Here is a 16,728-nt window from a genome sequence, read left to right on the forward strand (position 1 = left end):
GGACCACAGTAAAAATAATTAGGGCGATGATTTAATTATCATTCCAGGAACAACGTGGGCTGGTGAGAAAAGCACAGGCCTGGGACTCAGAGGCACCTGGGTTCTAATCCCAGCTTGGCCACTTTTGTCTGTTGTGGGTGATACTGGGCAAGTTACTTCACTACTCTGGGCCTCAATTACCTCGCCTGTGAAATGGGAATTAAGATTGTGTACCCCAAGTGGGACACGGACTGTGGCCAACCTGATTAGCTTGTGTCTATCCCAGCGCTACGAGTGTGCCTGGAACCTAATAAGCACGTAAGTACCATTTAAAAAAAAAACTACTACTTTACTCCGTGTCAAGCGCTGTGCAAAGCGTTGGGGCAGATCCAACACAGTGCCTGACCTACAAGGGGCCCTCCAGCAGTGTGCCCCAGCGAGGCAGCGTGGCCTAGAGGATAGACCACGGACCTGGAAATCACGAGGACCTGAGTTCTAATTCCGGCTCCGCGGCGTGTGCTGTGTGACCTCGGGCAAGTCACTTCACTTCTCTGTGCCTCAGTTCCCTCATCTGTAAAATGGGTATTAAGACCGGGAGCCCCATGCGGGACAGGGATTGCGTCCAACCTGATTTAACTTGTATCTACCCCAGTACTGACAAATGGTAAGTGCTTAGCAAAATAAAAAAAAAACAAGAAAAAAAACAAAACCAGGTACTTTGTCCCCATTTTCCAGATGAGGAAGGAAACTGGGGCTCGAAGAAGTGAAGCGACTTGCCCAAAGTCACACAGCAAATGAATGGTGAAGCCAGGATTAAAATCCAGGCCCTGTGATTCCCAGGACCAGGCTTTCCCAGTTGGTTCCGCGACTTAGCGAGATGGAGGACGAGGTCACCAATCAATCAATCGTATTTACTGAGCGCTTACTGTGTGCAGAGCACTGTACTAAGCGCTTGGGAAGTACAAGTTGGCAACATATAGAGACAGTCCCTACCCAACAGTGGGCTCACCAGCACGTTGGACAGCCGAAACGCCAATCGGGAGCGTGGGAGTACCAGGGCGCCCTTACTTAATCGCCCTCATCAGGGGCCTGATTCAGCGCTTACTAGGTGTCTAGCGTTGTGTTACATCCTGGGGTCGATCACAACGTACCGTGATCGGTCCCTGCGGCTCCCTGAGAGGCGGGGGGAGAATGGGGACCCGGTCGCCCATTTCAGACGAGGAAACTGAGGCCCGGAGCGGTCAAGGTGGCTGGCCCAAAGGTCACCCAACAGGCCGAAACCCAGGTGTCCCAGACCCACGCCTGGGGCGATGATAGTGCCGTAGTGTTTATGGAGCACACGCTTGGTGCGCTGCACTGTGGTAAGCGCTCAGGCCGCCCCTGCATGGCCCCGAGAACGTCAAGGGGGCGGGGGGGGGGACCCTTCCCTGGCCGAGAGGGAAGGTGGCACCCGTTTGGGTCGGCTCGGATGACCCGCCCGGCTTTTCTTTCATTTTGGGACCGGAGCCAAGTGGGTTGGAAGCGAAGGCCGCCTCCCGAGAACATTTGGCGCCGCTCTAATCTTATTTCGAGGAAAGGCTGCCCCGTCTGATCTCGGCCTCCCCAGCGGGTCCGCCTTCCACCGGGCCGCCCTGCTCCTCACCACGGCCGGGGCACCCTCTTCCCGCTTCCGACACCCAGTCTGGGAGCGGGAACCGCCCAACGGAGAGGGCCGGGGGGCCCTGAGGCTCAGCCGAGGGCCCATCGCCTCGGTTCCTCCCATACCTGCCGAATCTAAAATCGTGGCCCAGAACTCCTTTGTTCGGGGAACCGGGTCGTCTTCAGAACCTGAGAGCTTGTAGAGGGACACGCAGTGGGGGTTCTTCTGGTTACTGTATTTACTTATGAACAGGTCACAGTCCTAGAGAAAGGGACAAAACGTGATTTTCCTCTGTTCCTGGAACGACAAAGAGTTTATTTTCTGGGTCAGGCCCCGGTCCAATGAGTGGGGGCGTGGGGGTAGTTTGAACTCAAATACCCCCGGGGGACAAGTAACGGTCCATTTCGGGAGGTGCGACGGAAGGCGGGGGTCGGGGGAGGAAATGGGCCGGCTACCTGACTGATGCAGCAGGCGTGAGAGAAGCCCCTCTCTGTCAGCCGTGTCACCTGGCCGGGGTTTTCGTAGCTGGCCACGTACAGATGGTGTTCCAAGGGGGTGTCTTTCGTGCCTTCGAAATACACCAGCTTTTTCACCTCGTCGACTCGGATCTGCCAAGAGGACAAAAGCTCTCAATGACCCCCATTCCGTCGGGCCGAACCAGTTCATACCCGGCGGACAATTTCACGGTCGCAAACCTGTGCTCCCAGTTTTAAGTTCTCTCTGCTGCATCTGAATTACTCATTGGCTTAACAGCTTTTTTTTTTCCCCTTCAGGGGTATAAAATAAGACTGCCCTCTTACTAACAATGGCATAATCAGGGCGTTTTTGACTTCAGCTGAGGGCCCGAAGACGAGGGAGGACCGTTCGGATCAGGCCCGGTGACCGTTTCAAAGGCGGGGCTAGTTTTCGGTCCGATGGAAGGGGGTAGTTCTTTTAGAAGACAGCCATCCAAGGGCGTGGGTGGGGACGATCCAAAGCGGAGCTTAGCTCAAACAAAAATACCACTGCCAGATGCTTTCTACTTCTGTCTGTGTGCTGTCTTTGGCTTAGCTGCATGTTTGATGTCTTATCTCAATGCCTTTCTGCTCCCCTGCCGCTGAGTCAACCTCATTTATTTTTTTTTTGTGGTCTCCCACCAGGGGACAAGTTTATTTAGTGTTCCTGGAGTAGGAGTGTTTCATGGAGTCTCGGAAGTGAGAGACAGGAAGGGATGTCAATCCTAGCAACTAGCCTATTCAGTTAGAACTGGAATGTTCTCACGGACTCTTTTTTTTGGTTCTCCGATCCACAGCTGTCCATGCAAGCTTCCAGTTTCGCCCGTCCCACTCCTCCTCATCTCGGCTCTGCTTCACTGTTCCCAAGTTCTCACCCTGGATGCCCTCTGGCCAAACAACTTGGCCGGCGGGGGGTTTAGTGATGGGCCTTGGGGGAAATAAACTAGAGAATCGCCGCGAGCGAGTCGGCCTACAACTCGGGAAACGTTCGCCTCAAGATGCCGGTGGCCCTCACAGTCCTGACTCCCAGCAGCCTGGAGTTCTCAAAACCGCCCAGGCCCACAAAATGCCGGCCAGCCCCGTCTCCGGGCCTCCTTTGCCAGGCACCCGGCAATGACCAATCTGAGGAATCGGGAGACCTGGGGTTCCGATGTGTCCTTCCTGCTCTGATGGACGTCCCTGATTCCCCCAACCTTGGTTTCCTTCGATGCCCGGGGCTGCGTTTATGCGCGGGGCCTCCCTTGCGTGCCCCGCTCCCCCCTTAAACTGCCCCGTCAACTCCGAGTCCCGAGGGGAAAGCTAGAGGACGTACGTTCGAGCCGTGGCGGCCCAGCACCTCCCACTCTCCGCTGGTGATGGCCACCTCCTCTTTGATGGGGCACTTGAAATCATCTGGAGACAAAAAAAAAACAACGAACTGCCATTACGTCGCCACGCTCTGCACTTTGCGCCAGACTGCAAAGGCACAGACCGAGATCAAGCGGGATGGGAGCGTGGTGTTTTTCGTTGGGCGGGTGGAATGATGTGCCCATGGGGCAGGGCGAGGGGCACAGGGGGGAACAGGGCTGCGGCTCACAGAGGGCTGGTGACTCACCCAAGGTCACAGAGCAGGGGCAGCTGATGACACACAGCGCTTGACTTCTGAGACCTGGGCCGAGTCTGCCACCTTGGCAGGGCCTGTCCCGGCCGGGGGTGGAGGGAGGGGATGACGACTGGATGACAGGGCTAGTGGCTTCCCTGGAGCCACTCACACTCACCGGTCCCTTCCCATCGGGAGCACGGAGTGCCACGGGCAGATGCGGGGAAGGTGGCCAAGTGCACGGGAGGCCTCGGCCCCCGTTAGCCGGCCGCGGGCTGGGACCCGGGATTCTGGATTATAATAGCGGAGCCCGTGAAGTGCCTCCTTCGGGCCAAGCGTTGCACTAAATGCTGGGGTCATCATCATCATCAATCGTATTTATTGAGCCCTTACTGTGTGCAGAGCACTGTACTAAGCACTTGGGAAGTACAATTTGGCAACATATAGAGACAGTCCCTACCCAACAGTGGGCTCACAGTCTAAAAGGGGTCGATACAAGCAGTGTGGCTTGGTGGATAGAGCACAGCCCTGGGACTCAGAAGGACCCGGGTTCTAATCCCAGCTCTGCTACTTGTCTGCTGTGTGGCCTTGGGCAGGTCACTTCACTCCTTCCTGCTTCAGTTCCCTCATCTGGAAACTGGGGATTCATTCATTCATTCATTCAATCGTAATCAGTAAGCGCTTACTGTGTGCAGAGCACTGTACTAAGCGCTTGGGAAGTACAAGCTGGCAACATATACAGATGGTCCCTACCCAACAGCGGGCTCACAGTCTAGAACGGGGAGACAGACAACAAAACAAAACATATTAACAAAATAAAATAAATAGAATGGTAAATATGTACAAGTAAAATAGAGTAGTAAATCTGCAGAAACACATATACAGGTGCTGTGGGGAGGGGAAGGAGGTAGAGCTGGAGGGCTGGGGAGAGGGAGAGGAATGGGGGGCTCAGTCTGGGAAGGCCTCCTGGAGGAGGTGAGCTCTCAGTAGGGCTTTGAAGGGAGGAAGAGAGCTAGCTTGGCGGATGTACGGAGGGAGGGCATTCCGGGCCAGAGGGAGGACATGGGCTGGGGGTCGACGGCGGGATCCCCTCTAGTTATCGCCCTATTTTCCTCCTACCATTCCTTTCCAAACTCCTTGAACGAGTCATCTACACCTGCTGCCTCGAATTCCCCAATGCCAACTCTCTCCTCGCCCCCCTCCAATCTGGCTTCCATCCCCTACATTCCACCAAAACTACCCTCTCAAAGGTCACCAATGACCTCCTGCTTGCCAAAACCAACGGCTCCTACTCTATCCTAATCCTCCTCGACCTCTCAGCTGCCTTCGACACTGTGGACCACCCCCTTCTCCTCAACACGCTATCCGACCTTGGCTTCACAGACTCCATCCTCTCCTGGTTCTCCTCTTATCTCTCTGGCCGTTCATTCTCAGTCTCCTTTGTGGGCTCCTCCTCCCCCTCCCATCCCCTTACTGTACGGGTTCCTTAAGGGTCAGTTCTCGGTCCCCTTCTGTTCTCTATCTACACTCACTCCCTCAGTGAATTAATTCGCTCCCACGGCTTCAACTATCATCTCTACACTGATGACACCCAAATCTACATCTCTGCCCCTGCTCTCTCTCCCTCCCTTCAGGCTCGGGTCTCCTCCTGCCTTCAAGACATCTCTATCTGGATGTCTGCCTGCCATCTAAAACTCAATATCTTCCCTTATCTCCTTAGAACTCCTTATCTTCCCTCCCAAACCCTGCCCTCTCCCTGACTTTCCCATCACTGTTGACGGCACTACCATCCTTCCCGTCTCACAAGCCCGCAACCTTGGTGTCATCCTCGACTCTGCTCTCTCGTTCACCCCTCACATCCAATCTGTCACCAGCTGCTCTCACCTCCGAAATATCGCCAAGATCCGCCCTTGCCTCTCCATCCAAACCGCTACCCTGCTGGTTCAATCTCTCATCCTATCCCGACTGGATTACTGCATCAGCCTCCTGTGTGATCTCCCAACCTCCTGTCTCTCCCCACATCAATCTATATTTCATGCTGCTGCCCGGATCATCTTTGTGCAGAAACAGTCTGGGCATGTTAATCCCCTCCTCAAAAATCTCCAGTGGCTACCAAAGAAGACTGTGAGCCCTGGGTGGGACAGGAATTGTGTCCAACCCACTTACCTTGCACCTACTGTACTGTATTAGTACAGTGCCTGGCACACAGTAAGCGCTTAACAAATACCACAATTACCATTATTTCAAGATCAGCAGGTCCCACGTGGGGCTCACTCTCTAAGTGGGAGGGAGAGCAGGGACTGATTCCCCATTCTACAGATGAGGAAAGTAGGGCCCAGGGAAGTGAACTGACTTGTCCAAGGTCCCACAGCAGGGAAGAGAGGTGGAGCCGGGATTAGAACCCAGGTCCTATGACTCCCTTACAATAATAATGATAATAATGACATTTATTAAGTGCTTACTGTGTGTTCTAAGCCCTGGGGGAGGTTACAAGATGATCGGGGTGTCCCACGGGGGGCTCACAGTCTTCATTCCCATTTTCCAGATGAGGGAACTGAGGCCCAGAGAAGTGAAGTGACTTGCCCAAAGTCACACAGCTGACAACTGGCAGAGCCGGGATATGAACCCATGACCTCTGACTCCAAAGCCTGTGCTCTTTTCACTGAGCCACGCTGCTTCTCTAATCCGGGCTCCTTCCACCAGGCCATGCTGGTCCCCGCTGGACCGACAGCAGGGCAGCCGAAACGAGGACAATCGGGAAGCCCAGGCGAAGCCGGCCATTGCCCCTTCTTTAGTCTCCTCACCCGCCCCACCACCCCCGCGACCACCCCCAGCCCAGCCCCGGGAAGCTAAACATCAACCCCCAGGGTAACCTGAGAGGAGGGGTGCTGCTCTCGACCAAGCGTCTGGATGTGCCAAAACACAACACACTCACATCACCGCCACCAAAGGAGAGTTTACGCGCTTTGGAAAAAGAATTGGCCGGTGCTGTTTTTAGACCGTGATCCCCACGTGGGACAGGGCCCCCCGCCTGATCTGCTTCCAGTGTTGCCCAGCCCAGAGCTTAGTGCGGCATTTACTGCCCGGCGAGCGCTTAAATACCACCGCTCTTAATACTCCGCTGCCTCTGAGCCCCAACTTCACAGCACTGACACGATAGGGAATCCCACCGTGACCAGGACCCGACGGGCTTCAGATGGATGTATCATTTACTTTGATTTAGGGCACCCCTGTTTGGGGGGTGTGGGGAGGTGGGGAGCAGTTGGGACAGTGATCCGACAGACAAATACTCTCCCCTCCTTGAAAGCCTTATTGAAGGCACATCACAATCAATCAATCGCATTTATTGAGCGCTTACTGTGTGCAGAGCACTGTACTAAGAGCTTGGGAAGTACAAGTTGGCAACTATAGAGACAGTCCCTAACCAACAGTGGGCTCACAATCTAAAAGTCACATCTCCTCCAAGAGGCCTCCTTTCCTCTTCTGCGTCGCCCTGACTCGCTCCTTTTATTCATCCCCCTCCCCAGCCCACAGCGCTTATAATAATAATAATAATAATAATGACATTTATTAAGTGCTTACTATGAGCAGAGCACTGTTCTAAGCGCTGGGGAGGTTGCAAGGTGATCAGGTTGTCCCTCGTGGGGCTCACAGTCTTAATCCCCATTTGACAGATGAGACAACTGAGGCCCAGAGAAGTGAAGTGACTTGCCCAAAGTCACACAGCTGACAATTGGCGGAGCTGGGAATTGAACCCCTGACCTCTGCCTCCAAAGCCCGTGCCCTTTCCACTGAGCCACGCTGCTTATGTCCATATCTGTAGTTTATTTATTTATATTCATGCCTGTCTCCCCCTCGAGACTGTAAACTCGTTGTGGACAGAGACCGCGTCTGTTTCTTGTTCTATTGTCCTCTCCCAAGCGCTTAGTACAGTGCTCTGCATACAATAACCGCTCAGTAAATGCAATGGACAGACGGCAGGAACTGGAGCTGCCAGATTGACTTTGCTAATGTCCATATCCGTAGTTTATTTATATTCATGCCTGTCTCCCGCTCTAGACTGTAAATTCATTGTGGACAGAGACCGCATCTGTTTATTGTTCTACTGTCCTCTCCCAAGCGCTTGGCACAGTGCTCTGCATAGAATAACCACTCAGTAAATACGATGCACACACGGCAGGAACTGGAGCTGCCAGATTGACTTTGCTAATGTCCATATCCGTAGTTTATTTATTTGTATTCATGCCTGCTTCCCCCTCTAGACTGTAAACTTGTTGTGGACAGAGACTGCGTCTTATTGTTCTGTTGTCCTCTCCCAATCGCTTAGTACAGTGCTCCGCACACAATAACCGCTCAGTAAATACGATTGACGGACGGCAGGAACTGGAGCTGCCAGATTGATTTTGCTAATGTCCATATCCGTAGTTTATTTATTTATATTCATGCCTGCCTCCCCCTCTAGACCGTAAACTCGTTGTGGACAGAGACCGCGTCTGTTTATTGTTCTACTGTCCTCTCCCAATCGCTTAGTACAGTGCTCTGCACACAATAACCGCTCAGTAAATACGATCGATGGACGGCAGGAATTGGAGCTGCCAGATTGACTTTGCTAACGCTGTGCCGCCCTCCCCCCGGCCCCCTCTCTCCCGTCTTACTCGGAGCAGGGAAGCCTCCACCGGACCTCTTGTATCTGCTCTCCTTCAGCGTTGTCGTGACTTTGTACAGATGTCGGAACCCAGTCTTGCACTCGGAAGCGAAGATGAACTCCACCTCGTCTGGGTGGCTCTGGGGGAAGATGTGGAAGATGTCGTGGATCTGTGGAAACAGGGAAACACAGAGTGGGACTGAAAAAAGGGAATCAATCAATCAATTGTATTTATTGAGCGCTTACTGTGTGCAGAGCACTGTACTAAGCAATTGGGAAGTCCAAGTTGGCAACATATAGAGACAGTCCCTACCCAACAGTGGGCTCACAGTCTAAAAGTTGACGGCACTTCTCTGTTGACGGCACTACCATCCTTCCCGTCTCACAAGCCCGCAACCTTGGTGTCATCCTCGACTCCGCTCTCTCATTCACCCCTCACATCCAAGCCGTCACCAAAACCTGCCGGTCTCAGCTCCGCAACATTGCCAAGATCCGCCCTTTCCTCTCCATCCAAACCGCTACCCTGCTCATTCAAGCTCTCATCCTATCCCGTCTGGACTACTGCACCAGCCTTCTCTCTGATCTCCCATCCTCGTGTCTCTCTCCACTTCAATCCATACTTCATGCTGCTGCCCGGATTATCTTTGTCCAGAAACGCTCTGGACATATTACTCCCCTCCTCAAAAACCTCCAATGGCTACCGATCAATCTGCGCATCAAGCAGAAACTCCTCACCCTGGGCTTCAAGGCTCTCCATCACCTGGCCCCCTCCTACCTCACCTCCCTTCTCTCCTTCTACTGCCCAGCCCACACCCTCCGCTCCTCCACCACTAATCTCCTCACTGTACCTCGCTCTCGCCTGTCCCGCCATCGACCCCCGGCCCACGTCATCCCCCGGGCCTGGAATGCCCTCCCTCTGCCCATCCGCCAAGCTAGCTCTCTTCCTCCCTTCAAGGCCCTGCTGAGAGCTCACCTCCTCCAGGAGGCCTTCCCACACTGAGCCCCTTCTTTCCTCTCCCCCTCGTCCCCCTCTCCATCCCCCCGTCTTACCTCCTTCCCTTCCCCACAGCACCTGTATATAGGTATATATGGTTGTACATATTTATTACTCTATTTATTTATTTATTTATTTTACTTGTACATTTCTATCCTACTTATTTTATTTTGTTGGTATGTTTGGTTCTGTTCTCTGTCTCCCCCTTTTAGACTGTGAGCCCACTGTTGGGTAGGGACTGTCTCTATGTGATGCCAATTTGTACTTCCCAAGCGCTTAGTACAGTGCTCTGCACATAGTAAGCGCTCAATAAATACGATTGATTGATTGATTGATTGATTAAAAGGGAAGCGCTTGGAAGTTGAAGTTCCGGAAAACAAAACAAAACCCGGTCGGGACGGAGGCTTCGGGTTCAGGCCGCAACGCGTTTGATCGTCGCCGCTGGACTGTGCTTGCCCCTCTGTCCCCTCTCATCTCATTTCCTTGCGGATTCTTCACGGGCTGGCGGATCTGGCATCTGGGTCCTTTATTCCAGGAGAGGGGAGTGGGAAAAAAAGTCCTGGAAGGCGGAAGTGCAACTCTGCAGGCTTCCCTGGCCCCGTTCCTGAAGGCCCAGCTCTCCTCTAGAGACTAGACCCTTCATTCATTCATTCAATTGTATTTATTGAGCGCTTATTGGGTGCAGAACACTGTACTAAGTGCTTGAGAAGTACAAATTGGCAACATATAGAGACGGTCCCTACCCAACAGTGGGCTCACAGACCTCTAGACCTCTGAAGAAGCAGCGTGGCTCAGTGTAAAGAGCCCGGGCTTTGGAGTCAGAGGTCGTGGGTTCAAATCCCGGCTCCGCGAACTATCAGCTGTGTGACTTTGGGCAAGTCACTCAACTTCTCCGTGCCTCAGTTACCTCATCTGTAAAATGGGGATTAAAACTGTGAGCCCCCCGTGGGACAACCTGATCCCCTTGTAACCTCCCCAGCGCTTAGAACAGTGCTATGCACATAGTAAGTGCTTAACAAATACCATCATTATTATTATTATAGACGGAAGGTGTGGGGAAACGAAACTTCTCTGGACCAGGGCAAAATGGTCTTGGGTGAGAGAAAGTAACGTGAAGCAGCGTGCCTTAGTGGAAAAAGCACAAGCTTGGGAGTTAGAGGTCGTGGGTTCTAATACTGGCTCTGTCACTTGTCGGCTGTGCGACTTTGGGCAGGCCGTTTAACTTCTCTGTGCCTCAGTTACCTCATCTGTAAACGTTTCTACTTGAGAATAGGGCAGTTCCCCCAGACTTTAAGCCCTCGACTGTACTGGGTGAGCACCTACAGTGTGCAGACCACTGGGCCAAACGCTTGGGAGAGTACATCCTACAGTCGCCGAATCGCACTCGAGAGACATCGAACCGCCAAAAGAGCCCCAAATCAAACTCGTACATTTATCCAAATGTCGGTTGTTTCTTCATAAATAATCAGGGGTGTCACCGAGTCGGGCACGGAGTCTATGAGCTTCTGTCTTTCCATAGCGTCGTCTTCTACTGGGATAAATAATGCAGGGGAGATTAACGCGATCTGGAGCCGGGTTTGGGAACGATCTAGCAGGATGGACCATGCGCTATTTCGGCAAATGATAAAAACCCACCAAAAAAAAGAGAGAGAGAGGAAGAGATTATTAGAGTTACATGGCTTTGATAAGTACACATTATTAGTATTACATAATTTAAACACGTAGCTCTAGACATCTCCAAGTCCCATTTCGGATCTGGAGGCAACGCGCTTAGCAATGGAAACACAGGCCGGGGGAAAGACTTTAGTCTGTAAACTCCTTGTCATCAATCGTATTTATTGAGCGCTTACTGTGTGCACAGCACCGTACTAAGCGCTTAAGCCAGTCAGTCAGTCGTATTTACTGAGTGCTTACCGTGTGCAGAGCCCTGTACTAAGTGCTTGGGAGAGGACAATAGAACAGACACACTCCCTGCCCATGACGAGCTTACAGTCTAGGGGGAGAGACAGACATTAATAGAAGTAAAATTATAGTTTTGCACCTAAGTGCTGTGGGGCTGGGAGGAAGCACGAAAAAAGGGAGCGAGTCAGGGCGACGGAGAAGGGAGGAGGAGAAGATCAATCAATCAATCAATCGTATTTATTGAGCGCTTACTATGTGCAGAGCACTGTACTAAGCGCTTGGGAAGTACAAATTGGCAACACATACAGTCCCTACCCAACAGTGGGCTCACAGTCTAAAAGGGGGAGACAGAGAACAGAACCAAACATACCAACAAAATAAAATAAATAGGATAGAAATGTACAAGTAAATGTACAAGTAAAATAAATAAATAAATAAGAGGAAAGGTGGGCTTAGTCAGAGAAGGCCTCTGGGAGGAGATGGGCCTTCAATAAAGCTTTGAAGGTAAGGGGGGAGTCATTGTCTGTCGGATATGAGGAGGGACAATGTTTCCGGACAAAGGCAGATCATGGACGAGAGGTCGGCGAACAGTGAGAAGGATGGCATTAGAGGAGCGAAATATACGCGCTGGGTTGGAGTAGGAGAGCAGTGAGGTGAAGTAGGAGGGGGTGAAAGGACTGCTGCTTTAAAACCTCGAGGGCGGGGAATGTGTCTTCCGATTCTGCCGTACTGTGCTCTCCCAAGCACTTAGTACAGCGCTCCGCCTGCGATAAGCGCTCGATAGGTTCCACTGATCGAATGCCCTTTTGCTGTGCACCGGCGGCCCAGGGCAAACAGTCGGTTCGCCTAGAATACTGGACGGGGGGAGAAGGGAGCTTATCCTTCAACAGCCCCATGTTCAGGGACAGATCTCGTTGAGGGACGCAAGCCGGGTGGGCTAAAACGTTTCTCCCGCCACGGCGTTGTGCTCAGCCCAGACGGCGGCACACTGTCAGAACGATCATCATCATCAATCGTATTTATTGAGCGCTTACTGTGTGCAGAGCACTGTACTAAGCGCTTGGGAAGTACAAGTTGGCAACGTATAGAGACAGTCCCTACCCAACAGTGGGCTCACAGTCTAAAAGGGGGAGAACGATGTCCTCTAACGCCGCCATCGTGTTCTGTCCAAACGCCTGCCGACCACCTGCGCCCGCAAAGACGATTGGATGCCCGCTAAGGGCAAGGTTTGAAAGAAACCTTGGTCCAAAAGGGAAGATATCCCCCAGGATTATAAAATGTGATTGGTTTCATCCCTGACAGATAACCGCTTTGAAGTTAATCTTCAAATCGCTGGGGCGGCATCCCTCGGTGGGCGGCGTGGGGGTTAGGGTTAGCCCAAGTTCCCAGAACCGCTGTCTCACCGGTTCGCTCGGGGTTTAGCCGGAGTGGGCAGGAGGGACAGTCAGACTCTGAACAGCTGCTCAGCTCCTAAAATAACCTCCTTCCCTCTGCATTTCTCCCTGGCCTTGATTCTACTCTCCCTTTGTTGGTCGCTGTCCATGTTTGCTGAGCAACCTTGGGGAGCGGTGAAGGGGGAACTTTCACCTTCCCCGACTACCAGAGAATTGTGAATAACAGCAATTGTGGCATTGCTACTGCTGTTAGCGCTCACTAATGCTATTGTAATCACTGTTCTGGGGTAGATAGCCCTCCCTCCCTCCCCACATCCTCCAGGCTAGCTCTCTTCCTCCCTTCAAGGCCCTGCTGAGAGCTCACCTCCTCCAGGAGGCCTTCCCAGACTGAGCCCCTTCCTTCCTCTCCCCCTCGTCCCCCTCTCCATCCCCCCCATCTTACCTCCTTCCCTTCCCCACAGCACCTGTATATATGTATATACGTTTGTACAGATTTATTACTCTATTTATTTTATTTGTACATATCTATTCTATTTATTTTATTTTGTTAGTATGTTTGGTTTTGTTCTCTGTCTCCCCCTTTTAGACTGTGAGCCCGCTGTTGGGTAGGGACTGTCTCTATATGTTGCCAATTTGTACTTCCCAAGCGCTTAGTACAGTACTCTGCACATAGTAAGCACTCAATAAATACGATTGATGATGATGATGATGATGATATAAGATAATCAGGTCCCACCTGGGGCTCACAGCCTAAGTAGGAGGGACAACAAGGACTGAATCCCCCATTTTGCAGATGAGGGAACTGAGGCCCAGGGAAGTGAAGTGACTTGCCCAAGGTCACACAACAGACAAGCGGTGGAGCCAGGATTAGAACCTAGGTCCTTTTACGCCCAGGCCTGGGCTCCTTCCACTAGGCCACGTTGCTTCTAGAGCCAAAGTGAGTTTCCCCGATATTCAAAACAAAGAGCTGCCTGGAAGTGACTTAATAATGATAATAATAGCAACAACAATAATGGTATTTGGAAAGCACTTATTTTGTGTCAAACACTGTTCTAAGCGCTGGGGTAAATACAACCTAATCAAGTTGGACACAGTCCCTGTCTCACCCAGGGCTCGCAGATTTAATCCCCATTTTCCAGATGAAGGAACTGAGGCTCAGAGAAGTGACTTGCCGAAGGTCACACAGTAGACAAGTGGCGGAGCCGGGATTAGAACCCAGGTCCTTCTGATTCCCGGGCCCGGGCTCTAGCCACCGGGCCACGCTGCAAATTAAACCCCACAGACCATATTTCAGGCTGGCGGAAAGGCCGCTCCAGGCCCCGATACGATCCCCAGCACGTCTGTCCGTCATTTATTTTGTACCTATCTATTCTATTTATTTTATTTTGTTAGTATGTTTGGTTTTGTTGTCTGTCTCCCCCTTGTAGACTGTGAGCCCACTGTTGGGTAGGGACTGTCTCTATATGTTGCCAATTTGTACTTCCCAAGCGCTTAGTACAGTGCTCTGCACATAGTAAGCGCTCAATAAATACGATTGATTGATTGATTGATTCGAATGTCCGTCTCCCCCTCCAGCCTGTGAGCTCCTTGTGGGTGGGGAATGTGCCTGCCACCTCTACTGTTGCACTGTCCTCCTCTCCCAAGCGCTCAGTACAGTGCTCTGCACACAGTAAGCGCTTGGTTGCTACCGTTGATTGATAGACTGTGAACCCACTGTTGGGTAGGGACTGTCTCTATATGTTGCCAATCTGTACTTCCCAAGCGCTTAGTACAGTGCTCTGCACACAGTAAGCGCTCAATAAATACGACTGATGATGAAGAAGCAGCGTGGCTCAGCGGAAAGAGCAAGGGCTCGGGAGTCAGAGGTCACGGGTTCTAATGCCGCTCCGCCGCTTGTCAGCTGTGTGACTTTGGGCAAGTCACTTAACTTCTCTGAGCCTCAGTTACCTCATCTGTAAGACTGTGAGCCCCGCGTGGGACAACCTGATCACCTTGCATCCTCCCTAGCGCTTAGAACAGTGCTTCGCACGTAGTAAGCGCTTACCAAACGCCACCATTGTTATTATTATTGTTGTAAGACCCCGCTTGACATACGCACTATTTTCCCTCTGGAGTCCATCCGGCTCTGGCGATGTATTCCACTCCTTCGAACAGGACCTCGAAGGGCTGGACGAGCTCCTTGTCCTCCACGTCCACAATCTGTCACGACCAACGGCCATCCGGTTAGCGTCGGGGGCGAGGGGGTGGTCACTGCTCTGGACCCACTCGACGGGGGCGGGAGGGGAGAAAGGATACCGAAGCGGGCCGGCTCCCGGGCTCGGGGCCCCTGTCGGAAGCTGGGCAACAAGGACGGACGGGACGGGACAGGGAACATCTCTCTCTCCGAGGAAAAAGACGGAGAACTGCGCCTGAGGGCGAACTTGGGGCTGTTTCCGTCCCATCCTGCATTTCCCAGACCCGCTCCGCCCGGCCTCTGGAAAACATTTCGCCCACCTCCGGTATTCCCTTCCCCCTTTCCCAACATTTCTTTCCCCCTTCTTCCGGGGTGGGACGCAACCCTCACACTAAGGTGCCGAGCTCGTTCTGACCAAGCGCTTAGGCAGTCAGTCACTCAATCAAATTTCTCAATAATAATAATAATAATAATAATGGCATTTATTATCAATCAATTGTATTTATTAAGCGCTTACTGTGTGCAGAGCATTGTACTAAGCGCTTGGGAAGTACAAGTTGGCAACATATAGAGACAGTCCCTACCCAACAGTGGGCTCACAGTCTAGAAGAGGAAGACAGAAAACAAAACAAAACATATTAAGCGCTTACTACGTGCAAAGCACTGTTCTAAGCGCTGGGGAGGTTACAAGGTCATCAGGTTGTCCCACGGGGGGCTCACAGTCTTCATCCCCATTTTCATCATCATCATCAATCGTATTTACTGAGCGCCTACTATGTGCAGAGCACTGTACTAAGCGCTTGGGAAGTACAAATTGGCAACATATAGAGACAGTCCCTACCCAACAGTGGGCTCACAGTCTAAAAGGTGTGATTTTCCAGATTTTCCAGATGAGGGAACTGAGGCCCAGAGAAGTGAAGCAGCTTGCCCGAAGTCACACAGCTGACAAGTGGCGGAGCCAGGATTTGAACCCAGGACCTCCGACTCCAAAGCCCGGGCTCTTTCCACTGAGCCACGCTGCTTCTTGAACGCTTACTGTGCGCAGGGCACTGGACTGAGCGCTTGGGACAGTGCAATATAACAGACACGTTTCCCAGGTCGCGGCGAGCACTCTGCACGTAGAAAGCGCTCACTAAATAGCATTGATTGATCGACTAAACACCAAACAGGGAGCTGAGAGTGACCTGTCTTCCGGGAGGAGCTACAGGAAGTTACTTATTTATTCATAATAACGTTGGTCTCCCCCTCTAGACTGTTAAGCTCGTTATAGGCAGTGAACGTCTGTCTCTATATGTTGCCAATTTGTACTTCCCAAGCGCTTAGTACAGTGCTCTGCACACAGTAAGCGCTCAATAAATACGATTGATGATGATGATGATGATGAACGTGTCTGCTAATTCTTTTGGGCTGTGCTTGGTACGGTGCTCTGCGCATAGTAGGAGCTCACGAAATGTCATTGATTGATCAAATGGGGTTAGGGGCGAGAGGCAATAGTTAGGACCCGCTGTTACGAGTGGCCTAGTGGATAAAAGCTGGGGCCTGGGTTCTAATCCCTGCTCTGCCACTTGTGTGACCTTGGGCAAGTCGTTTCCCTTCTCTGGGCCGCCGTTACCTCCCCTGTAAAACAGGGATTAAGACGGTGAGCTGCGTGTGGGACAGGAACTGTGTCCAACCTGATTAGCTTGGATCTACCCCAGTGCTCAGCACATAGTGAGCGTTTAACAAATACCATCATTATTACGATGACGATGATGATTATTCCGTCTCCTCTAGAATTAAATACAACTGGACATCATCGCCTACGTAACCTGCGGGCTCACCTCTATCGGCGTGCTCACGGGCTGGAGATCATCATCATCAATCGTATTTATTGAGCGCTTACTGTGTGCAGAGCACTGTACTAAGCGCTTGGGAAGTCCAAGTTGGCAA

The 16,728-nt window shown here is 52.0% G+C and overlaps 1 protein-coding gene across 2 annotated transcripts in view; it reads right to left on the minus strand.

Moving 5' to 3' along the window:
* DPP8 (dipeptidyl peptidase 8) overlaps positions 1–16,728 on the minus strand; it is a 65,226-nt gene that overhangs the window by 14,831 nt on the left and 33,667 nt on the right. For both annotated transcript variants that reach the window (XM_038766961.1, XM_038766962.1), the window contains 6 exons: positions 14,725–14,825; positions 10,761–10,938; positions 8,347–8,506; positions 3,425–3,504; positions 2,074–2,226; positions 1,744–1,879 (listed from right to left, as the gene is read on the minus strand). In XM_038766961.1, the coding sequence (XP_038622889.1) occupies positions 1,744–1,879; positions 2,074–2,226; positions 3,425–3,504; positions 8,347–8,506; positions 10,761–10,938; positions 14,725–14,825 (808 nt within the window). The remainder of the gene's footprint in view (positions 1–1,743; positions 1,880–2,073; positions 2,227–3,424; positions 3,505–8,346; positions 8,507–10,760; positions 10,939–14,724; positions 14,826–16,728) is intronic.

Source organism: Tachyglossus aculeatus, chromosome 26, assembly GCF_015852505.1.
Source record: "Tachyglossus aculeatus isolate mTacAcu1 chromosome 26, mTacAcu1.pri, whole genome shotgun sequence".
In the NCBI taxonomy this organism is placed as follows: Eukaryota; Metazoa; Chordata; class Mammalia; order Monotremata; family Tachyglossidae; genus Tachyglossus; species Tachyglossus aculeatus.